Raw genomic sequence first — 25177 nt, forward strand, 5'->3', positions numbered from 1 at the left:
TGTGTCATTTAATCCCCATGCAGTACGTCTAAATTATCAGGAAGTGGGCATCTGAGGTTAGAACAGACTTTTATATCTGACTCTTATTCTACAGTGCTGTGTTTTTGGAGTCCTGTCTTTTTTTTTCCCCAATGAATAAAATAAAAGAAAATTGATCTATATTTTATGTAGGCAATAGAATATTACCTGTGCTTGAAGCTGTGAAGGTAGATATCATGCAACACCATGCCGAGTTTGAAAAATGGGCATACAGCCACTATTGTCCCACATTGTTCTTCACTAAATAGAAATAGAGTAGACCCTCTGTTGTTCTTACAAAATGTGATGTTGTAGTAAGGTCATCAAATTAACTTTCTTGCAAATAAATAGTATTGAAGTGATCCTCTGAAGCATTTAAATACATTTCTAGTAACAGCTAAACATTATACTCAATGTCTCAATATGCTGTGAAATACTGGACACTTCAACTGGAAAAAAACACTATTAAAATGGAAAGCTTGTCAGACCATAGACGCAGCAAAGCAGCCGTAGGCAAAATATATCCCGCAATGTAACAGCATTTCAGAAGCAACAGGTGTTAATAGGTAGGGCAAATTCTAACAGCTACCATTTATAGTGATAAGAATTTTTATAACTTTCCACTTCACCTTCTCAGTGTGCAGAGCATTTTGAAACTTTGAAAATGTGAATTCAGAATATGCTAATTTAACTCAGTGACTATATATTACCGGTGACCTAGCAATCCTTCAGACTGATAAAATTAACCATCAACCCAATTCCTTAATTCAGTGAATAAGATGCAAGGTAAAATGAAATTCAGCACCTTGCTAATCTCTACAGACCTCTTCAAGATAGTTTATGTTATTTTATTTTGTTTTTTTCCCCCTAGACTCTTCAGTAATTACTTTGGTATGCTATACACTTTAAGGGCATTTTCCAGGCTTTGACAGGAAGCTTGAAAGTGCTGGGACATCTGAATTCCTACATCAGTGCTTTTCATGGAAGAAATCACACTTGCACAAAATTTCTGTCATGAGATATTAATAGCTTCAACACAATTATGGAATTGCAACTTGTACTTTTCATAGTCTGTTTAAAACAGCTGTCAACAAATTGGAACAAATTATAAAAACTCCTTAAATCTCAGTGTTTTCATTGTCAAGGAACAATTAATCTCTGCTGTTTACTGTTGATGTTACTGTTTGGAAACAGTAGAGATGAGGGGCACTTATCACAATTCATAGATTACAGCTGATTGATTGGCAGTTTTTCTAAAGATCTTCGTATCATTGTATACAGCTCTTTCAGCTGAATGCACAGCTATTTTTTCCACATTTCCTGCAAGAGTTGTTCATACTTTGATACACAGAGATGCCTGTGCACCTGCTTAGCATTGATAACCCCAAGACAATCTTTCTCATGTTTGATGGTACCAACTGATTTGCTTTAGTTCTGAAATCATGTTCTAAGCCCCACAAAGCAGTTAATCTCTCTATCTGTCCTGAGAGATGCTGCATACACATTTGGTGCTGTGAAATAATACATCACATTTTTGTTCACAATCTTCATATGAAGTAGAAACCCATAGCTGCTTACTGCACAACCCTACAAGCAGCAAAATATTTACTAAAAATAACAACTTGTCCAGCTTTATAAAATGAAATTTTAAATTCCACTTATTTCATTTTGTTCTGGTTAGCTTGCGTAGTGTTTTTAACATGCAGCCAATTCTTTTTTCTTCTTGTTCAATTATAGCACAGTTTGCATTCTGCTTTGAGGTATCTGAAGCTCTTTCCCAAACTAAGAAGAAAAGAGTATGCCACATCAGTTTAATACCTTGAAACAGAAGTGGGAATTACCCACTGACAGAGGCAATGAATAACATTTATAAGAACTTTTTCAAGTCAACATTTTTGAAAAACGGGCAACTGATTACTAAGCAATATACAGCAATATTTTTGCTATTGTTTCTTAGACAAATGAGTATTATGTAATTGCTCTTTCAGTTCCCTGCTGTATAACTTTTCAGTGAAGTTTGATAAAGGGCTGTCCATCTCAAATTTGATTAAGGTCCTGAAGTTGTGTGACATGCCACAGAGAGGTCGAGGAGAGGAGATGAGAGAGGTGCCTCTAGCCCCAAAGCTGGAATCTCTTTCTGAGAGCGAGGTGGGTGGCAGTGAGCCTCTGGGCAGGTCCATCAGCACTGGCTGCAGCGCAGCAGCTGTGTATGCAGTGTCATGACAGTCCTGGGAGAGAGCTGGAGTTACTGAGGTGAGAGAAAGAGTAAAGTTAGGCATTGTTGTTTTCCTTGATCACAAAAACTAAGTTTTTTTGTTAGTTTTTATATATGGGTTGGTGATTAATAATAGTACTTCCTTGGTGTATGCCTGCATTATAGCCTGCAGTGGCATGAGGGGGTAACAGAGCTAGTGCTGATCAAGAGAGAGTTCAGTTACCATGGGCAACTGTAGCTGCACAGCATGGGAGAAATTAGCCTGTGGGAAACTCCATGCCATCACAACTAGACGGCATCTAGCTCTTCATTTACAGAACTCAGCTGTTTTTACAGAATTGGTCATCAAACTGTAGCTTGCATGGCTGCTGTGGCTGGTCCACAGGTGGTGAGATAAGCACACAAAGGTCCTGCACTCAATGAGTGTTTCTAAGACTTCCTCTTCTGCCAGAAGCTCTGCATCAGGCCATGCTTCTGTAAGCCACAAGGACAATCAAGGAGAGACTGACAGCAGTAGCTTCCTTCAGCCTGGAGAAGGAAAGCTGAGGGGATGTAATTGCAGTCTTCTACTGTCAAAAGGGGGTTTATAGAGAAGTCAGAAACAGACTTTTCTCAGAAGTGCACAGAGAAAGGACAAAAGACAATGGACTTGAGCAGTAGCATAGGAAATTATGACTGGATGTAAAAAAGAAAAATCATTGTGATAAAGGCAGTTAAGCCCTGAAACAGGTTGCCCAGAAGCTTTTCTAATTTCAGCTTTTCTGGGCGAGGCCCTGAGAAACCTCATCTGGCTTTGAATTCCTGCTTTGAGTAAGTTTTGGACTAGATGATCTCCAGACGTCCAACTTCAGTTAGTTTGTGATTCTTTGATTCTAAGAAGAGGTCTGCAAGAAGAAAAAGTGGGGATACACTGCACAATTTGCTCTGAAATGTGCAGTACAGAAATTCCCTCTGGCAATAATGGAACTACTCAATGGGTGTGGTGGCTAAGCAATTTATGTAACCCTCTTTTATCTCTTTGTATTTCATTGTAGTAGTTTCCTCTTCATTTCCTGAGACACTTTTGTATTGGATTATGAATTAGTTTCACTCCTCCCTTTGTTATAAATTAATGTAAATCTTTTGACTTAAAGGCACATTACAAAACTGATTGCAAAACTCTGCAGGAAAGAGAGGAATAAGGTAGAAGGGAAATTGGTAGAAACCTTATTTGGAGGTCTTTCTTAACCGGAAACTGTAGGATTACAGTTTGTTGACCTGTTCTTAAACTCTGTTCTTAAAACTTTGTCAAAAAAATTAGCATCTTGCATAGCAAGTCCTGTTGTGCAACTCAAGGCACTGTGACCAGGATAGAAGTGTTTATCTAGTGTTCTTGCAACTGTTTGTCATGTTAGAATAATTTCAGCAGGCACATAAACATTTCAGAAAGATTGAGAGTTTCCCAACATTGTATTCTGGAAAAGGTTTCTCCTTTCCAGACTTCCCGTTCTTTATGTGCTCATTTCGGGGCAGTAGCTCAATTGCACACTGTGCTGTCACTTGATATTATTGATAATAGTTCATATTAGGTGACATAATTTTCTATTAAAAGGCAATTCAGAATTTAGTGCAGGACTTTGAAGAAGCTGCTGTTTAAAGCCTCAGAAAAGAAAAAACAAGTGAGATGAGCGTAGAGTAAAAAGGAGAAGAGGGAAGATTTCAAAGAAATATAATTTGGGAGAAAAAAACCCCTAGTACTAAACAAATGTTTATACCCAAACACTCACTAACATACTTATTTTCCTTTCTCCAGCTGAATAATAATGGAAAACCATTCAATCTGTGATCCTACAGTTGATATCATTGGATTTTTTTTCCACAGAATTTGTTGAGTATAGGCAAGTATATATAGTTCAGTGCCAAAATGTTGAGTTAGTCTAAACACATAGGTACTCATGAGAGACAGGAAAACATCAGATCAGGTCAGTTTGAACCACTTCCCACTAAGGACATTTGAAAGTCAATGACATTCAAAATTCCATTAGTTATGCAAAATAATACCCAGTGTCATCTAGTATTTGTTGGAAAAACTAGTAATGAAGATACTGAATAAGTATTAATAAATACATTCTTGGTTTATTTGTTTGTTTGTTTTTTAGGGAATGATTTAATCTTTGAAGATGAAGTTGAAGCATTGCAACTACAAGTGAATAACCTCACTGCTATGGGAGTTAACAAAATAATTGCACTAGGACACTCTGGCTTTACTGTGGACAAAAACATTGCTCAAAAAGTGAAAGGAGTGGATGTTGTAATTGGAGGACATACAAACACATTTCTCTATACAGGTATTTTACTTCTTACTAAAATGTTGCTTCTAAAGCAAAGCTGAAACTGATTGTTTCTTTTTAAGCTTGGAGAAGTTTCACAAATATAGTTTACTTCTAGTTAGGCTGGGCCAGATTCATATCTGGTACCTATTGGTAACTTCAGTGGAATAAACTGATTTAAATCAATTAGTGAGCAATAAGTGCCCTAACTCAATGAAATAAATGTTCCTTAATGCTGTAGATGTTCAAGGCAACCTTTATGAAGATGAGGACACAGGCACAAAGATAATGATATTGGCAAATTATTGCCAAAATTATGGTTCATTTTTCAAGCTTACAGATATACAGGAGTAAACAAAATGTTTACATATTTAACCCTGTATGTGACAATTATATAAAAGAATCATATATAACTTCAAAAGTAGTACTGACACTGATTATTCTGTAGAATATGATACTGTATTCATAGATTTCCCTTAGACCTGCCATTAAAAAAGAAAAACAAAACCAAAAACCCTATTGGTTTCCCTTTTCCCTAGCTTTCTCTGTATTTTTCAGTTCCTCTTTTTCATCTCTGCCTTTATTCTTCTTTCCTCTAGAGACTTCCTACTTTCACCTAACCTGTTCAGGAGATGAACGTTATGAAACATTATAAACACTTCCTTTCTTCAGCAGCAATGCTGTTTTAGGCAGAACCTGTCATCAGCATTCATTCGTTCTCCAGCGCTGCTGCCTTCCCTTGTGCCACCGTGTAAGGACACAAGTAAAGAAAAGGCATTTGTTTGTTTGTTTGTTTGTTTTTTAAACCATATTAAATTTAGCAGAAACTTCATTAGCTGATTGAAGCATGACAGGAACTCTCTGTGATTTTCAGCAAAATTTCCCTTGGGCCTGTTCACAGCTGCACCGCCAGGTAGCCTAGGAACTTAAAAGGTTTCACATTGTCCATTTCATCCTCTCTTCTTCCTGCTTGTCTCCTCTCACTCTCATGCCTTTTTTGCCTCATGTTTACTACAGAACTTGCCTCCTCCAGGCTCTCACCTTTTGCTATCCCACTTGTTACAGAGAAACAATTGCACACTACAGTTGTATATTAAACAGTTCAGAATATCTGATGGATCTGTCCTTAAGGAATAGCTTTGATCACTATCCTGGAGCCAGAAAGGATTTAGGCACCTAAAAGTTAGTGGCTGCATATCATTCAGCATAGGGGTGCAGCAGAAGCGTGGTCAGACTGGAACAGACCAAAGGACCGTCCATCCCAGTGTCTTGTCTCCAGGAGTGATGGCGGGGGGCTGTTCAGGAAAGAGCATACACATGGGCAAGCTTCTGGAGATGCTTTGCTTGAATGCGCTCCCATCTCCCATCAACTTCCAGCTCAGAGACGTCCCAAGCCAGAAACGGCATCTTGGTATTTACTAGCCCCCGCGGGAAGGTCACTTCCACAAACTCGCCCCATCTGCCCATGAGCTCCTTTGCCCTTTCAGCACTCACAGTGCCCTGCGGCCAGGCGTCCCACTGCTGAACAGCAACATCATGCCCAGACCTTCCTCTTCTGTTTGCAGCCTGCCGCCCACTAGCTGGATGCCGAGGAGTAGTTCTTGCACTGGAGCACTTGGTCCTTATCCACCCTCTTCACACCTCTCCTTGCTTCTGTAGGTCTCTCAAATATTTTCCTTCTGTTGTCTTTTTTTGAAGACTGACAGTCCTAGCCTAGCTCCTCATTCTGTGTTCAGAAGCTTTTCTGTATCTTTGACCACCTTTGTCACCCTTCTCTGAATTTTTCTCCATTTTCATTGTATCATTTTTGAAATGATGAATGGAGAAATGAAGGATGCATGCAGTATTCAAGGTGTGCATTCGTCATGGATTTACACAGTGGAATACAGATTCCTTTGCAAAGACTTGTTAGTCAATGCCTATAGAGAGTCTTTTCCTCTAAATGGCAATAATATATTAATAATAATGGTATTTATGTAATACATTAATAGCCAGAATGCCTGACTGGGAACTGCCTAACTAGAAAAATGCAGGCAGTGTACATACGAAATCTTGGTTTTTTATGGTATTTTGGTTTTTGACTGTGGGTCGAAGAGGTGCCTCTCTTCACAACTTGGAGCCATCATCTAAAGCGCTCTAGGAACTGATGTATGTATCTGGGTTCAGATCCCAGCCAGGGCTGTAAGAGTTCACATGAACGTCTCTTGTCATCCCGGAGAGTACCCCCTACCAGACTGGACTAGGTCAAGCTGTTCCATCCCTTCCTACTTCAAGCTATTCAAGATTCATTAGGCCAGAGAGAGCACACAGCATGGCATTCTGCAGCTTTCTGGTTAAAGACCTCAGCTGGGACTGGGGTCTGGTCCATCTTCCACAGGTTATGCAGTTTTGGTAAAACAAGTCTGATTTTTTTATTGACATTGGAGATGTGGGAAAGAAAGATCTCTAGAGGAAAAAGGAAAAAAAAAAGCAATCTCTAAGGGAGATGCACCAAATACGTGTATCCATTGCTTTAGATAAAAAATATTCTTTGACAGAATGTGGTCTGGGTCTATAAATTTTTATTCCAAGTAGCAAGAAGCACTTGTTGATCTCTCCAGAAGCACTGGAGTGCATCTGTGAACCATTCCATTCTGAGTCAAAAGAAAGCTCTAGGTCAAACATCACAAAGTATCCATATCTGTTAGAAGTTAGGGGTGTGATTCAACTGCAGAGTACTGCATCTTATTTGAAGTGTCTGAGTGTATGTGTCTATGTGTGCATTGGGCCTGTGAACTCTCACTGAAGTCCTTGGGAGAACGCTTCAGCTCAGTCGAAGTGGACGCGTACCAGCTGGTCTGCTCAACTGCTGACTGTTGTGGGAGTTTAGAGACGTAGTGCCCATGGACACCTCTGTACAACTGTCTTCATTTAAGGACCTTAGTCTTGAACTAGTCCATTCTGTCTTTCTCTGAGATATTTGCCATCTGTAGTGTATCTACAGACTGTGACAGATGTTGACTTGACTATGTGCCAGTATACTTTGGGTTTGTAAATTTGATTCCAGTAGTAATGATAATTTTAGATTAAATTACTCTAGTTTATGGATTTCATCAGTAAGAGTGTTCTGAGTATGTAATGTGTTGGCCAGAACACGGTAAGAAAATAGGGAAGTGTTACAGTTTCTTCAGTTACCCAGTCTGAATTTACACATTTGTAATGAAACAGAATCTCACACTTTAACTGAGATGTGCGTGTGAATTCTAGAGCCATCATCTTCTTGGAATAAGATGCACTGAAGCATCTTTTCCTTTCAGAAGGACTGCATCTATCTCATGGAATAATGTTGTAGTGATAATTTATCCTGAAAGAAAATATCATTATCAGAAAATATCTCTTCAGAAAACAAGAAATTAATCAAGTACTAAAAGCAGTGCTAGAAAACATCACTTTCTCTTGCTAATGTTCTGTTCAGTCAAGAACTACTCCAGAGAGATCAAAACCAATTCCTTCTGCAGTTCCAAAAAACCTAAAGTCACTTTAGCATTTATAATCCTGAAGGGTTCTCATCAGCTACAGGATTTCTTAAGTTCTTCCCAAGCGTCTGGTAGTGACGGAGCCTTTGCACCACCAAGAAACCAGCTCTGTTGGCCAGGCTAAAAGTAGGAAAACTAGTCCTCTGGTGAATTTGGTTCAGCTTATAGTTTGTTACGGACATCTTTCGTGGTGAAGAAGAGGGATTAGAAATAAATATAAATCATGTTAGAGTTCTAGGAGGAACATTTGTCATATTTGATATCCCTGCATTTCATGTTATATAAACAACTACAAATGAAAGGAACCAAGTGTTCTGAGAGCAGTGGAACTGAAGAAGCCTGCTTTCCTTTGGATTCCTGTCCCACACTCCTGCACCCCCACAGTGCCCCGGCTCTCGACACTAGGAGTGAGAGGATGATGCATTGATGGGAAACGCGCCGGCTTTGGGGACAAGACTGAACAACAGGCCTTGGGGGGCTCTGCAGCAGGGCATGTCGTGGGACATGCACCGTAGCATAGAGCCACCTGATTCTGTACTCATAGGTTTCCATTAGGTCTGCCATTAAAAAAAAAAGAACACTTTGGTCTTCACAGACTGTGGTGTAGAAGTGCTGGTGGAAATAACAGAGGAGTGTGATATTAGCTCAAATAATATTGTCAAGGAGATGGAGAGAAGACAGGTACCTTGAGACAAGTGGTGTGCTGTGTGTTTCCTTTGCCATTCCCCTCCCCTGCATGGTTGCTAAATCCAGTGGTAGCCTGTGCTAACTGAGCTGAGCTCTCTTTTCTCTGTAAATCCTGTGCTTTCATTTATCTGTTTCCAACTCCTACATCTAATCAAACTTTAAACTTTGCGGTTTTGTAAGTGTTTGGAGTCCATGACTACCTAAGTCTAATGCTAGTAAAGTTTGCTTTTGCAGGGGGGTTTACAGCCTGTCTGAAACTGTGTTACGAAATGGCATCACTTGCAAATGTTTTGTCCTAAGATGGGTATAGTAAAAAATCAGTCGGATGTACATACAGATTACAGAATTTGCTTGTAGGGATTCTGATTACATATTATTAATAAAAGTAGTTTAGAGTTTTCATATGAAAAAGTTCTATGTTTGTTTTATTAACATCCTCATTTTTCTATCTGATACAGAATACAGTAGTGTGAAGGCTCAGCAATAAACTTTTCAGCCAGAGGCTCATTTATATGCACTACTTAAATTAGAATAATTAGAATGAAAAGTTCCTTTGTTGCTATTGTGATGTGATGTCACGGAGAAGTGTGCTGTCACAACTTAAAAACACTGTGGTGGTTATTACAGCTCAAGTCCTGAAAACAGTAACATCTCTTATGTATTAACATAATGGAACAATTAAATGTATACTTGTTGTCTAATGCATTTGTTACTGGGTTTGTTTAATATACCATTTTTTTTTTAAGGAAGAAAACATTTGAAATGTTATTCTCGTAATTCCTTGAAGGTCACATAAGCTGAAGACCCTCTTTACATGATTGTTTCGTGTAGGCACCCCACCCTCTACTGAACAGCCAGCTGGCCCGTATCCATTCATGGTTCAGTCAGATGATGGGAGGAAGGTGCCGGTTGTACAAGCTTATGCTTATGGAAAATATCTTGGTTACTTAAATGTTGTATTTGACAAGAAAGGGAATGTAATTGAAGCAGTAGGAAACCCCATTCTGCTGGACAGCAGTGTTCCTGAAGGTACATGAAACAGAAATTTGATTTTGCCTACAGCACTCTATTACAATTCAAGTGTTATTATGTTAAATGTACAGTGCAATGTTGCAGAAGAATTCAGCTTTGTTCTTGAGCTTTTGGTTCTCTTTGCTTTAGGGTTCAGGCTGCGTTGCAGTTGTACCCATTTTACTCTCTGTTTCTCTTTCTGAACAGTGAAATACAAAGGCCTTTGCATTTGCACAATTTCAGTGTATATTTTTGCCTATTTAAAATCACTGATAGCTCTTTTGTAGGAACTCAGGTAGTACCTTACCACTGAGCAAGGCTTATTTTAGTCAGACCTGTAATTATGATTTAAAAGATTATAAAGACTAACTTCAACTGTTATGCCAGAGGCTAGATTTGTCAGAACAGAGTTCAGGGAAATATAGGAAAGCCGATGTGTCTCAAAAACTTTGGAATACTATGACAATGACAATGCAAGTATGATATACAAAACCTTTTTTGTTTTAACCTCTGAAACATTTAAAGATCTGAAAGGAGGAGAATCTTTCTGTTACTTGCTGGTTTCGTAATGGCTCCAAGCTCTGTTACCTTTTTGTCTGCTATATAATTATCTGGGGTTGATTCGTTACTCTTTTTTTCTTGTCCAGTGGTTACTATATGAATCTCTGAGCTTTTATCAGACTTTCTAGATTCTACCAGAATATTAATAAAATAAATCCTTTAAAAATGAGGTGTTTGTAGGTATTTTTATTTAATATGTTATTTTCAGTGATCTATTAATATAATGAGATGATGTAAAGAGAGTTTATATTCTCTCTGAGATCAATAAATGTAAAAATTCAGATACACAGGCACTCTTATATGTTGCTCTTGTACTGACAAAGTTACATGCCAGATTGCTTAAAACTAACAGCTGCTACAAAACAGTTGTGACATTATCTGTCTGCATACAGAAGTATCTTTCATATCTATTTTTTTCCCCAAAAAAGAACTAGATTTGCACCTGGTGGACAGGTGTACATATACAGCTAAGTCTTGTAAAGAGACTATTCCTTGATGTTTATGTTTGAGCTAGTATTCATTTTAATACTGTATAAAATAGGAGGAAGCTATAGTAGAATAATAGAGATTATATCAAATAAGGACACAGCTAATTTGTATATTAAAAATTCTTGTATAGAAGCTCTCATCTGTCAGGGGAGGTGCTAGAAACCCCCTTGGTCAAAGGTCATAACAGGACTGGGCAAAAATATTTTTAAATGCAGTAGAGGAAGTTCCATTGCTGTGGCAGAGGAATAGCTTATTCACTTGATTGTTTCTGTCCTGCCTGCTCTGTTCCTACCCTTTATTTAAAGTAAATACATATCATGTTGTTTGAAGAGGCTTTAGGGAAAGTATAACACTTTAGAATCTTGAAGAGCAGGTTTTCTCTAAGCTTTGTATGCACGGAAGTATCAATAATAACATACTTGTGATGCTCATTTTACATTTCTCTGATAGATGAGTACATTAAAGAAGAAGTGGAAAAATGGAAGAAAAACCTGGGAAATTATTCTGAAGAGATTGGAAAAACTAGTGTCTACCTGAATGGTACAAGCGAAGCATGCCGTTTCCGAGAATGCAACATGGGAAACTTGCTTTGTGATGCTGTGGTAAGAAGTTGCTACTATACGTGGCAATTATATCTAAGTATTGCTCTAGAGCTATCAGAAAAAATTATCGCAGGCTCTGAACTATCCATGTGTGGGCTCCGTGCTGCTCTCCATCACAGTAATATCTCAGTGCCTTCTCTAGAAAGATCTGGCAAAAGTGAGACTATGATGAACTTTGTAGGATTTTATGGAGTGGTTTATTCTTTGCATATATCCTCATACAGAAAACTGTTGTTCACAGCTGGGTCTGGAATATTCTGTGGCTGCAGTTTTAACAGACACAGTGATCTGATCTAATAGCCCATTCCTCATGGAAGGAGAGTTCAGGTCTCATTGTCCCTCTTGCCCACTCTGCTACCAGTCCTCTGCTCACAGCACTTGCCTTGTGCTCAGTCATTGCTCACTGGGCTCTGATGTGACCTTTTTTAACTCACTAACCCAGGAAAAAAAACCTGGATAGTTTTCTGCTGGTTTACTGATGTGAATTGGCCCACGGAAGAATCTAAAAGGTGCCAGATTAAGCAAGGGAAGGGAAAAGAGCATACAGCAAAGAGCAGAAGAGGTAAAAGCAAGACTCCCTCTCCCAACCTCAAAGAGCCAGCCCATGAAACTGCTGTTCTGTTTCTTGTTTTGATGGCTGTCCATAGCTTTTGTAACAGCTGGTTTTGAGAACTCCCTTCTATGGACTTTCCATGAAACAGAGCCAAGAAAAGAACTCATGAGGTGGAAGATCTTATGGTATTGTCAGGTCTTTCTTCTAGACTTTTTTATACATTTATTTGAAAAACATGTTCAAATACTTCCACACTTTTTAAGCTTAAAGGAAGTTGCTTTGTTATCCTTCAGAAGTCTGTGGATTTTCTTAATACACATTTTTTTCTTGGGAGGTCAAATTCTACTTAAGTAAGTGAAATAAATGTCTCTAGACAACCATTTGCATTCATCAGTAGATACATGGATTGCCCTTTATGTTCTTTGCAATACAAGTTCTACATTTGCTTTCCTGTCTGGTTCTGTGCATTTGGGGATATTAAGGTATTAATTCTGTGCCATAGACTTTAGTATTTAGAGTTGTCCTGGGAAATCTAGAGATTGAGAAACGTGAAAATTAATGGAGCAATTGTACGGGGTGATAACAGAGGTCCATCTAGGTCAGTGATGCTTCTCCAACAATAGCCAAAAATCTCAGAATAAGAGTTGACAGGACTAGATAGCATGTGATGAAGGACTCTAAAGGAACTTCAATGTGAAATGGCTGAATTAGTAACTGCAGTGTGGAAGCTCTTGTTTAAAACTGCCTCTGTGCTCAAGACTGGAGAGTAGCAAGTGTAATACCCATTTAGAAAATGTTTCTGTAGGGAACCAGAGAATTAAAGATTGTAATCCTGCTGTCTGTTCCAGGCAAATTAGTAAATTAGAGGGTATAGCTCAGACTGAAATCATCAAACAGAAAAACCCAATTCATTGATTAAATATGAGTTATGAACAAATGGATCTGTCTTCAAGGAGTAAGTTTGAAGCTGGAGCCAGAAAGGATTTAGGCACCTAAAAGTTAGTGGCTGCAAATCATTCAGCATAGGGGTGCAGCAGAAGCGTGGTCAGACTGGAACAGACCAAAGGACCGTCCATCCCAGTGTCTTGTCTCCAGGAGTGATGGCGGGGGGCTGTTCAGGAAAGAGCATACACATGGGCAAGCTTCTGGAGATGCTTTGCTTGAATGCGCTCCCATCTCCCATCAACTTCCAGCTCAGAGACGTCCCAAGCCAGAAACGGCATCTTGGTATTTACTAGCCCCCGCGGGAAGGTCACTTCCACAAACTCGCCCCGTCTGCCCATGAGCTCCTTTGCCCTTTCAGCACTCACAGTGCCCTGCGGCCAGGCGTCCCACTGCTGAACAGCAACATCATGCCCAGACCTTCCTCTTCTGTTTGCAGCCTGCCGCCCACTAGCTGGATGCCGAGGAGTAGTTCTTGCACTGGAGCACTTGGTCCTTATCCACCCTCTTCACACCTCTCCTTGCTTCTGTAGGTCTCTCAAATATTTTCCTTCTGTTGTCTTTTTTTGAAGACTGACAGTCCTAGCCTAGCTCCTCATTCTGTGTTCAGAAGCTTTTCTGTATCTTTGACCACCTTTGTCACCCTTCTCTGAATCTTTTCCAGTGTCATATCATTCTTGAGATGACGAAATCCACTGGTTCTAATCCAACCTCCATGACCCCCTCCTAATTTTACAGACTTCTGTCATATCCTTTCTGTCATTGTCTCTTTGTGAGACTGAAGTGTTTTAACTGCAGTCATTCCTGTATGGAAACTGGGCCATCCCTTCCATTATCTGGGTTTGCTTTCTCTGAACCTGATTCTGTTCTGCTGAATTATTATTTTTGAGGATTAACACACAGGGATTTACTTAGCTACATAATGATGGTTTCCGTTTTGTCACTGCTCCTTAGGAACTCTCAAGCAAATATTAGCGTGTCCTTGCAGCTAGCTTTTATCAGCGTTTTGCCACTGTTGGAGACATGATACTGGGCAAAGTAGACTTTCATGTCTGATCTAATATGGCTGTTTTTATGTTCCTTCGCACTTCTACATCTTTCTAGTTTCCTAAGCCCATTCCAAATATTGAAGACCAGTCTCAGAGTAGCTGGTAAAAAATCTTAATTCCCTGCAGTGCACAGCAGGAGCTCGATTGGTTTGTACATTCACCTACATGCTTATAATATACATCTGTCTTTAAGGTCCTCTGCACCTCCTGATTCTCCACTTATGCTCAAATTATTGGTGGTTTTCACAGTGATTGGAAAAATTAAAAAAAAAATCATCTTTCCTTTGTTCAGCTGGCATGCCCTTGGTAATGTTATATATACAAGCTATGGGAGGCTTCTACGGGAGTTCATTACAGGAAAAGACAAATATTTTTCTTGTTAAAAGCTTTTCAAAAAATAAGTAAAATACTTTTTTTAATGTATTTTGCCTTGTTTTTCATAGTTCATTATTTTACAATGGGGCTGAAGTTAACATCAAAGACTACGTAAAACCCTTCCATCTTGGGAAGAACTTTAAGTCTCAGATTGTGTAGATTTCCAGAGCCTAGACTAAGTGAGGATTAAAATATCCCTTTAAATCTTTTTTTTTTTTTTGGGTAGCTTTATGAGAATGTCAAACATCCTGGTGAAAATAAATGGAACCATGTTTCCATGTGCATCCTGAATGGAGGTGGGATACGCTCACCCATCGATGAACAGAGCACTAATGGTATGTAAAATTGCAAGCTGAATTACAGTTTTATCAAGAAAGAAAAATCAAGTTATCCTGGAACACTTCCTGTGTTAGGTATGGGCTTGTTTTGAAGGGATTTACCCAGCATTTGGAAGCTATTTCAGATTTTCTCAAATGTTCATCCATCATTAGCATACAACTGCACTCAGACTGACATGCCTAGCAGTACTAATATTGTGTGTACACATTGTACATACAAAAACATTGTATGTTTTCGATGATAGTTCTTTTCCTTCCTTTCTCCCTTGGAACAAAGAAGTATAGTGCATGTTCTTCATCTCCTACTGTAAAGGATAATATGATGTTGCTGAGGTTAGTAGAAGCCTTCTGTAGTCTGCCATAGCCTAAGTGAATTGTTGGTTTTCTGAATGCTAAGGTTTTAGAGTTCTATTTTCTTGGTTATCAGATAAACAAAACCTGAAAGCAAACACTTTTTTTCATTTCAGCTAAACCTTTCTCTGGGGCCACCATGAGTAAATTTTAAGCAACTAGAAAAATTGCCTGACTTAGCAAGAATTTCTGTTTTTCTTGGTCATAGATTAGTGGTTTGTAATTTCTTTTAGTACAGTTATTTGAATAGCAATACAAACAGTTACATCAAACTCAGATTCATTCGGCTTGTGAACACGAGTTCTTTGATTGAAACAATATATGTGACCCTCATCACCAGCCCTCATTTTCTCAAATTGTATTGTCCATGTTCCTTGTCAAATAACCTATGGTGAAATAATCTTAAAATAATATTGTAATTTCTTTTTTTTAATTAATGTAAAAGTAAAGTCTCATTCCCCCAGGTAGCATTACTATGGAAGATTTGCTGTCTGTTTTGCCATTTGGAGGTCGTTTTGATCTGGTAAAGTTAAAAGGCTCCACTCTGAAAGAAGCTTTTGAGCATAGTGTGCGCAGATATGGGAGAGGAACTGGAGAGTTGCTACAGGTTGGAGGTATGTTTTCTTCCTTCCTCTTCTGTCTTCCAAAACAACCATCCATAACCAACAAGCATTCCAAAACAACAATTGGCCACGTTTGTATTCATATGTGAAAGGTCATGTTGCACTGCCCCTTTAAGAATAGAGATGAAATTGGCAATACATCCTCGTATACACTAGTTTTGTGCATCATATATGCTGGCTAACAATGACATTATCTTATGCATGCTTAGCTGAGCCACATGAGCCCTGCAGTACACAGGCTATCACTGTTCCATCCCCCCAGACAGGTTTCCTACTTGTTTCAGTAACCTGTTATGGCAGCAAGTAACTAGGGGAAGAGAGATTCTTGGAGAGCTGTAACACTGTAATTAATCTCTGTGACCCAGCAAACTCCTGTTTTCAGCCCTCCGCTGAAACCCTGGACTGGATTTCTCTGCAAGATATTGCCAATTGTCAGTTTATCAAAATGATCATGCCATTGTCTAATGATTGCTGAATTGGTGAGTGTTAGTCCAAGTGTGTTATGGTATTGTTCCAGTAAGTTTCCAAATATGTTAGGGATTTAATTTAATATGAAAAAAATGCACATTTAATATAAAAAACATGCACGCTTCTTGGAAACACAGATATTGATCCCTAGATATTGATCCAGACTGTGCTAGGCTACAGTCACATTTATGCCTGCGCGCTCTCTGATACAGTGTGGATTTCATTGTTTATTTAGCAGAAAAACTTCAATGGCAGAGGTCAAGGCCTTTTCCCACTCCATGTCCCCTGGTGGTGAGGACACTGTCCCTGGAGATGAGATCTAGAACCCACCACATGCCAAGGACAGAACCCAAGTCTCTGACACACTTGGCAAGTGCTCTCACTACTAAGTTACCATGTTCTTAGTTACCACTAAGATAAAATAAATAAAATTCTTTTAACAGAAAGGAAGGGAAAAAAAAAAAAAGTAGAAGCTCTGGAAAGGGTTTAGGACAGAAGATTTAGAGCAAGGGAGCCAGGGTAGGACGGTCCTTTGTGTTGCTTTTGGAGTAGCTTCAGTGGCTTCCTGATCTCAGGTCATAACTCTCCTGAGGCTTTGAATGAGGAGGGTTCACAACTAGAAACAGGACTTCTCCTATGGTGACTAGAAACTATAGTATTCAGCCCTGGTTTAGCTTTGTTTTTTCCAGAATAGTACCTGTTATCCATAATAACTGCTAGGTTAGGGTGACTGGCTTTAAAAGAAATCATTTCAACCTACAAGATAACGGAAAGAAAAAGCATATGACAAGATGACAAAAATAAGGGAAGATGTTTCTCTCTGCATATTCCAATCCAATCAATGACTAGGGATTTCTTTCTGTGGAGCAGTAACAAGGGATTAGATGATCAGGTAAGTAACTGAGGTGGTATAGTACTTCAGCAATTCCCTTGGTTCATGTTTTTCTTGGATAAAAGTTGGGTTGTGTGGAAAGATCAGGAATGAATTGCTATCACACAGAACAATGTAACTTTGCAGTTACAGAAACTAATGTAAAGAAACGATTAGACGATCGTCTATTCTAGCCCTAAGCGTTCAAGAGGCTCTGCATAAAATGGCATTCAAACTGTTTTCCTAGGCATCCACATCGTCTATGATCTCTCCAAAGCTCCAGGAAGCAGAGTCGTTAGCATAGAAGTGCTCTGTACGACCTGTAGAGTCCCAGCCTATGTACCACTCCAAATGGATGAAATATACAATGTGACTCTTCCCTCCTATTTGTTATTTGGTGGAGATGGCTATCATATGCTGAAAGACAAGAATCTGGGATACAGTAAAGGTAAGTAGGCGCACTCACAGAGTAGCAGAAGAGCAATCTCTAAATGTTAAAAGATCTTTCAGTAGTAGTAGCCTTGGGTTCTCTTTTCATCAAATTTGCTTCTTATCTGACTGCCTGGGACTATGAGTTTTGATTTTTTGTTCTATACAATGTTTCAGCTTAAAATTGATTCTCACAAGTGGGATCAATGTTTTTGAATCTGATTTAAAAATCAAGGTATATCTGAATCTTGTGAGGTTTCTTAAGGGCAGGATGGGGAGCAGTGTAGCTTAGAGTAAATTTATGTTTATGCAGAAATAAATTTGCATAGAAAGAAATCATTGGGAATAATGAAGGGGAATAACTTGAAAAGTTCTGGTAGAATCTTTCTAGTATATCAGAGGGGGGAAACTCTAATTACTTTTAAGATGAGGTGATGCATTGTGGGATAGTAAGCTTGTATCAGAAAGGGCCAAGATGGTTTGATACAGTGCCTCAAGGTTCTTTCTCCTTATGTAGCTAGATGGTATTTTGGCAGAACAGGCACATGGCAGAACACAGAAATTTCTAGGCTCCTAAAACATATAGGTGCAAGTGAAATTTTTTTCTAGATCTATAGCACTCTATCCAAAATGTATGGTTAAATTAGTTTTTGAGGATGGGAGACTATCTCACTCTACCTGAATCTGATGGGAAATTACTATTTTAACAGAGAGAAACAAGCAAACAAAAGCCTGATCATGCAAGGAGAATTCTTTTTTTTCCAGTAAAATAGAAGTTGCTACCAAAAATTTTGGCCACAAACCACCACAGATGTTTATCTGCACACAAGAAGCAACTCTCCACCTTCCCACACACTGTCCTGATGGCAGACTGTCTGATTCTGGAGAACAGAACAGGAAAGGGTAGCAAAAGTAGTTCTCACTTAGAGACTTGAGCTCAAACTGCATCAATTTAAAGAAACTAAAGTTTGCTGTAGAACTTGGTTGCTGCAGAAAATACTATAATTTGTTTTTGTTTGTTTGTTTAGGTGAACCTGATATTGAGGTTGTTTCCCGTTATCTTGACAGAATGAAAAGAGTTTATCCAGCACTTGAAGGTCGAATAAAATTTTCTGCTGGAAGTCTTATCCAAGGAAGTCTTACCCTGATTGCTGTATTATTCAGTGTAACATTCTTGCACATTTAATTTTTGCTTGTGATGTTTGTTTTCTTTTGGAGGAAGGCAGGAAGAGAGTGCTGAGGAAGAGAACTTCTCCTTTCTTACACATTATAACAAACAAGTGCTTCAGTTTCTGCATAGCCCAAGCAATTGTCCCTAATCAGGTAAAGCTGTTGAAGCACACTGCAAAATGAAGGGGCAGAATTCATGACTTTTCATAGTTTGTTTGCACCTGCTGTTTGAGACTTGCATAACCCATAATTCAGAAGAAGCAAAGTATTAGTGAATACTAATTCTCCACCAAGAACTCCATCACTGACCAAAGTGGCATTGTCTTAATTTGTCAAATTCTTCTTGCAGCTTGGACAATGAGTTCATTACAAATCTGATTCCAGTAATTTAAACAACAGAAGGAATAGGTGTATTATTGGTGTGTATCTCCCCTCTCTGATCTCCACTCACTGTTTAAGCTTTCAAGCTGATAATTCTACTTTGCTTCAAGTCATATTTGTCTTACGTGCAGCAATGCCTGCAAGAGATAGATTCAGTGTTGTTAAAATTATGAGATTCATTTATGTGCAATTAAAAAGTTTGTCCATATTATTTTAAAATGTAACAGCTCACTTATGTTTTACATTGACAAAGGATGCAATGAAAGCTTGATTTGATTTTGATGAATTCTGATTTGGCACAAATCAAGCATGTATAACTTCACCACTTAATAGGACCAGTTTAGGGGCCATGTCTTATACAGTATCAAAGATGATATTTATATGAGACAGTTCTAAAAATGATTATTGCAACAACTGCCATGAGATCTCTAGATTAGTGCCAACACTAAAGATGCTCTATTTTACACCTTATTCCAAAGACCAAAGCACAGAACCCCTCAATATTACCCAGTATCAGCAACATTCAGAGAGAATGTCAGCTACACACCTTGATTCCTCCAACACTGTGGCATCCTTTGGATGCTGCCTAGTAATGGAGCTTTTTATAGCATAACCAGGCTTTATCATCATTATAACTTTTGAGTTATAATTTTGAGTTAGCCTGTTTCTCTACAGAAAGGCTATGTTTTACAATACACAGTTTTAAGCAGCAGGTTAATGAGTATAAAACCAGAGATAGGATGTACATTATCTGACACTTCATCAAGAAGAGGTAGACCTATAAATGAGTGTAAGTAATGATATTTTTGTAAGACCATTCAAATTCAGAATCTTGAAAGTCATATACTGTTTATTACTATATTAAATTGATTTGAAATGTTTTGAATAAACCTATTTTGATTTTCTGGAAAGCAAACTACACTCCTTCAGAGCCCAGCTACTCAGCTTTTGAATTCACTGTACCTCAGATAACATGAAGGTGTAAATTTTAAGATAAACATTTAATAAGAAAGGGAATATTCAGTATATTTAATTTCAAGACTTGATTAGTTTCCAAGTAAATTCAAGGGTTGTGCATGAAGTGACTTGGACTACATAGTTTTATTAGCAAAGCTCTGTTGGAACAGGCACATTTGTGCCTCAAAGTACTTGAAAGTGGGAGACAAGTAACAACTGTGCTTGACGCACTACTGAGTATAACACAGCATTGATGATTTTTCAATACCCGCCCCTAACAGTCTTAAGTCACAGAAGAATATTCCCCCCAAACACCATAATACAGTAGCAGAGACTACATTTATGGACCAAGGTGTACTTGCACATGTCTGTTTTAAAAAGCAGTTATGAAGACTCCGGCATACCCAGAGAGAAATAACATTTTTACCTTCCTTTGACAGAAAAGGTCAACAACAGCAATATAAATAAATAAAGCAAGTTGTGTTGACAAAAACACACTAATACTGTGTCAGAATAGTATACTCTGGTCTGCCTGCAAAAGGAAAAAAATCTCAGGGAAAGTCTGTTAAAATATCTCTGTATTGTTTTGCAGGTAAAACTTGTTACAAATCCACACACAAAAGTCCTTTTTAAAGTCTTTTTTATAAAGTCTAGGGCCAACAAGTTAACATTTACAGGGAAAAAAAGAAATCTTCCACACATTTTTATTCTAATCAATTTTTAGAAAATACTAAGAAGAGATTCACATCCTCTTCTCTAAGCCTCTAAAGAGGATGTCTGGGGAAAAAAAGAACCCAAACCATAAACCCGGATAAGAAATAGCAGAAAAATAAAAGCTAAGGTAAAAGTCAAAAAAACACTTCACACCCATTGTTCTTTTAAGAGTGCTTTAAATTTCAAGGTCAGATGCTAAATAAACTAAACAATTATTACATGCGTTATATTTTCCATGCTCATGGAAAGCAGGAAGGCCAAAGATAATTTCTGAGATGATTTCTATGCAATAGATTCAATCACATTTCTTTGTTTAAATAAATGATTAAGATTTGTCAAGACATTTAAAAACACCTTCATGGGAGCATTTTACAACTTATACCAAACAATTTTTCTAAATATCCTTTAAGGAAGACAACAGTTGCGCTTTTAACAAAGCATATGTAGGCTGGTCTCCCAGCAGTCTTATTTCGTATCACCCTGTACTTTCTCATGTAGAGATTTTTGGGAAACAAATTTGACCTTTACTGATAACAGCTAAAAAAAATTTAAATAAAAAGTACAAATATATTATTTAATTGTAACTGGTATTAAATTTTAATGTTTTTATTGCATAAAGAGGTTTTTAGAATTTAATTTATGATATTTACAAGAAAATATACAATACAAGGCTAAAATGTCACATATACATTCTGTTAGTGCACAGCAGAAGTTTCTACTAGGTGTTCAGCAAGGTCCCCACATTCACATCCAAGATGACACAGAGCTAGCTTCCTTCGGACCCTGTCAAACGGTAGTTGAGAAAAAATTGACTTACTAAGAATGAAAATGCATGTTTACATAGAAGCAACTGAGTTGGGCTGCAGTGATTAATAATATTTGAAAACATTCACTAGAAACCAGAGAGAACAGAAAGGAAAGCTAGTGCTTTCAGGGTTTTAATACTATTTCTTAAAGTAGGTATTTTCTTCTTTCTGTAGAAGTTTTCCCCTCCTTGTTCCTAAGTGCTAAATATGATTTTCTGAACAAGCAATTTTCTGCTCTGAAAGCACTGGCATGGTATTTTTCAATGGTATTTCTTTCCTTCCTCTGCTAGGAATGCTTTTCCTGTCTCAGCTGTCCCTTTTCCTTTTATCTTGTCTGAACAGACTTCCAAGAGAGTCACTGTATATTGTATCACAAGCAAAATTTACGCAGTAGTGTTTTCCAGCTCTTATCCTTAGAACCTGTGTACTTATCCATGCTGCAGTTAAATACAGCACATCTGAAATGATCCGCTATATATCCATAATGGTAAGTGTAGCCGGATATAACTTCAAGATGTCAGATTTAATGAGTAACAGCTAATAAGAACAAATAAACGGCTACCACATGACATTATGTAGAAGCATCTTTACAAAACATGCAAATTCTTAAAACATACTTAAAGCTTTGCCTTTTGACCATTTCATATCATCTTTTCAAAAACAAAATATCAATACTGTAGTTTTTTGAACACGTGACAGTGCTTCAAAAAGCATTCTTTAAAGTCATCTTGTACATCCTGTTCTTATCCCTGTGGAAAGCATGCTGACATCCCCACCAACAGAAATTTTCTCATTTCTCCCATTACTATTTCTGCTGCTAAAGGATCAGTACTAAGAAAATCCAGGATGCTCAGTTTTCTTTTTAAACACTGACCAGTCTGAAATATTTTTCTGTTTTTTACTGTGACTATAAGCACATTTCAGTACAAGCAACTCAGAAAGGAAAAGTCTCTCTTGAGTAGAGGGGACAGTCACTGGAGTGATCTTTTGAAATATAACTGATAACTAAATAAGAACCAGTCATTTTAAACTTTGTTTGGAGGAAACAGAATTCTATTCCCAAATGTCTTCACAGTCAGTTCACAGTGATTTTTGGAGCACAGAAAGGGAGGGGAAAGGGAATCAAAACATGATTCCTACCTAGGAATCAAGCAGTTCTCCCTTTATTCTTCCTTTCTTTTCTCTGCATTCAGGGCTCCAGATGGAAAACATCTGCCCCGCACCCATACTCTCTCTCCACCTTGCATTTGCCTTTTCATACTCATTTCAACTGTCTCACTTGGTCCATCATAGTCCTTATATATTCATTAACAGGTCCCACCTTAACTTTGTTTTGTTTTTACACTTGATACATCCAAAAGAGGAAAATAGCTGGAACTCCCCATTGAAGTATCTTCTCTTCCTTTCCTCTACTGAAATCCGGGCCAGTAAATCCTCCTTCTCTGTCCCCCTCATCAGCTTCAGTCACATGGGACAGAGAGAGCCCAGGCCTCAGCTCTGCTGTTTGGGCCTGAAGGTAGCATCAGAGCTCCTTCCTCAGGAGGTAGCTTTCTGAAACACTGCAGAGCAGTCAGGCAGTGTCATCCAGTTACAGGGAATGAAAGGATGGATTAAGAAATGAAAAACTTCAGTCCTAACTTAAATTACATCATATTTTGTTTTGTTAGAGAAAAAATATTTTCCCCCATAAAATATACACGAAGGAAAAAAAGGCAACAGTTCATAGTCTTTAAAAATTATTTAAATGTTTAATGCACAAAGCCTTTAACTTCTTCCGGCATTAACTGAAGAAAGGCCAATATTCCGGTAGACACATTGTTTACTTCTGGGATACAGAAACAGTTCAGGGCATTAAATCAGGTCTTTTTGCAGCACACCAGTCTCTAGGCTACTTCCTCATTCCCCTAGTTGGTTGGGTCTTCTTTTTTTGTTTTTAACTTTTTGAACACTGACATGAGAAGGTGACTACAGAGTTTATGCATAAAGTGTATTAAACTTGCTAAGCTTGTCTCATTTCGGTGAAAAAAATGGAAGGTGCCCTAGCTCGTTCTGACATCTGTCACTTGGTTCTGTTTATCATGCAAAACAAATCACTGCTGGCATTCTGCAGTTCTGAGACTCAGAGCTTGCACAACCAAAATCTGAGTCATAAGTGAAGGGGTTTTTTTTATATCTGGTTAGGTAGCGAACATTTCCTGTTTACCATGGAAACTAAACTGCAAACTTACCGTGAAAAACTTGATGAAGTTTTATGTACATAAGTACAAATATCTGACAGATAATATACACAATGGTATTTATATAGCATGTGAATTCTTTCTCCTTTATCTGGATAGAAAGCATTAACATTGCAGTGACCAAACTTAGTGCAGAACCCCCCTGTGAAATATATTCAAGAAAAATCCTGAAGCTCAACATGAAATTTGTGTGCAGAATTTACTTTCTAAAGACAACAAATGCAGGAAATGGAATGCAGGCAATCAATCAAAAAGAAAAGCACAGATATCCTGACAACTGATTGCTCTCTGCCCAATTCTGCTGGAGGGTACTGACTCTGAACCCCAGACTGAGGGCATGTTAGACAGATGGGCCTAAATGGATCTGGAAAGACTTCCTTAGCAGCAAAAATGTAAATAATTCAAATTTCAAAGATTTCAACAGATTAATAAAATAAAAATTCCCCTCCCCCCCCCCAAATTAAACTTATTACAAGGAATCATGAGCACAAATGCACCAATGACCAGAGTCACCAGTAGCTTGAAGAATTTATCTGCAACTCTTGGTCTTCGCACATACCTTACTGAGCTCTGGAAAGAGTTCTTGAATCCCAATGTCCAACAGAACATAAGTTAACTAAAACAAAATAAAGTAAGTGTCAGAGAAGAGTCTTAGTCAGCCATTAAGAACACTAAGGCAACACTGCTGCTTTGTTTTTTTTTTTTTTTTTTTTTTTTTTTTAACTCTGAATGAGAACTTGCCCCTTTATCAAATACTGTGCCAAATGGCATGTTTCTTGAGTGCTTTGAGTTACCTGTTTGTTGAGCACTGGTTGCTGCATTCCATCAAACAGAAGCCTGATGCCTTCGTATTTAGCCTCTTCCCCAATGCACTTGCCTATTAAATCTGGATGAGATCACCAACAGATATACAAGTCATTAGAAGCACTGCAAAGCAGCTGTACTATGCACCTGTAGTATAGCAGCTAGTTTGAATAGACAAAAATAACACCATAATTCCATTTCAGTGCATTTTTCTTGAACACCAATAAATAAATAAATAAATAAATGTTTTAAAAGAAAATAGTTAAAATTTTATCCTTCCCAAGCAGTAAATGGAAAAACACTTATTTGGTAAACTGGACACAGATTTGGTAAACTAAATAAAAGTTTTTTCCTCCTCTTTACCCTCTCTTTATTTCAGGGCTGCATAGCTAAGTCATTATTACTTTTTTTTTTTTTTAATATCAACTTATTGTCCTTTTGCTTTGTTTAATAAACTATAAGCTGGGATTTTTTAATTGCTCTTTGAATAACGTGGAATAACCTGGGTCCCTTTTCCCTAAGTTATACAGTGTAAGTAGAGCTCAGGTTAAGCTGCTGGCTTCACAGTATTTCTGTCCCCCTCCCCAATCTCCCCCACCCTGGCACCACTCTCTCTCTCTCTCTCTCTCTCTCTTTTTTTTTTTTTTTTAAACTCAGCCTTCATCTTCATCCAGATAAAATACAAACTTTAGGTGCATACTA

At 38.1% G+C, this 25177-nt stretch overlaps 2 protein-coding genes across 6 annotated transcripts in view; one reads left to right on the forward strand and one right to left on the reverse strand.

Moving 5' to 3' along the window:
* NT5E (5'-nucleotidase ecto) overlaps positions 1 to 22003 on the forward strand; it is a 28377-nt gene extending 6374 nt beyond the window's left edge. For 2 of the 3 annotated variants that reach the window (XM_026121085.2, XM_026121084.2), the window contains exons 3-9: positions 4372 to 4560; positions 9576 to 9773; positions 11256 to 11407; positions 14553 to 14661; positions 15480 to 15629; positions 17225 to 17425; positions 18435 to 22003. In XM_026121085.2, the coding sequence (XP_025976870.2) occupies positions 4372 to 4560; positions 9576 to 9773; positions 11256 to 11407; positions 14553 to 14661; positions 15480 to 15629; positions 17225 to 17425; positions 18435 to 18592 (1157 nt within the window). In that variant the 3' untranslated portion in view covers positions 18593 to 22003. The remainder of the gene's footprint in view (positions 1 to 4371; positions 4561 to 9575; positions 9774 to 11255; positions 11408 to 14552; positions 14662 to 15479; positions 15630 to 17224; positions 17426 to 18434) is intronic. The other variant, XM_064508754.1, reaches the window with a different exon arrangement.
* The window catches only part of SNX14 (sorting nexin 14), a 67080-nt gene continuing 58072 nt past the window's right edge, over positions 16170 to 25177 (reverse strand). For 2 of the 3 annotated variants that reach the window (XM_064508747.1, XM_064508744.1), the window contains 3 exons: positions 24466 to 24557; positions 24231 to 24287; positions 20538 to 21411 (listed from right to left, as the gene is read on the reverse strand). In XM_064508747.1, the coding sequence (XP_064364817.1) occupies positions 21373 to 21411; positions 24231 to 24287; positions 24466 to 24557 (188 nt within the window). In that variant the 3' untranslated portion in view covers positions 20538 to 21372. Of the gene's footprint in view, positions 19095 to 20537; positions 21412 to 24230; positions 24288 to 24465; positions 24558 to 25177 lie in introns of those variants that run through there. The other variant, XM_064508745.1, reaches the window with a different exon arrangement.

Source organism: Dromaius novaehollandiae, chromosome 3 (assembly GCF_036370855.1).
Source record: "Dromaius novaehollandiae isolate bDroNov1 chromosome 3, bDroNov1.hap1, whole genome shotgun sequence".
Taxonomy (NCBI): Eukaryota; Metazoa; Chordata; class Aves; order Casuariiformes; family Dromaiidae; genus Dromaius; species Dromaius novaehollandiae.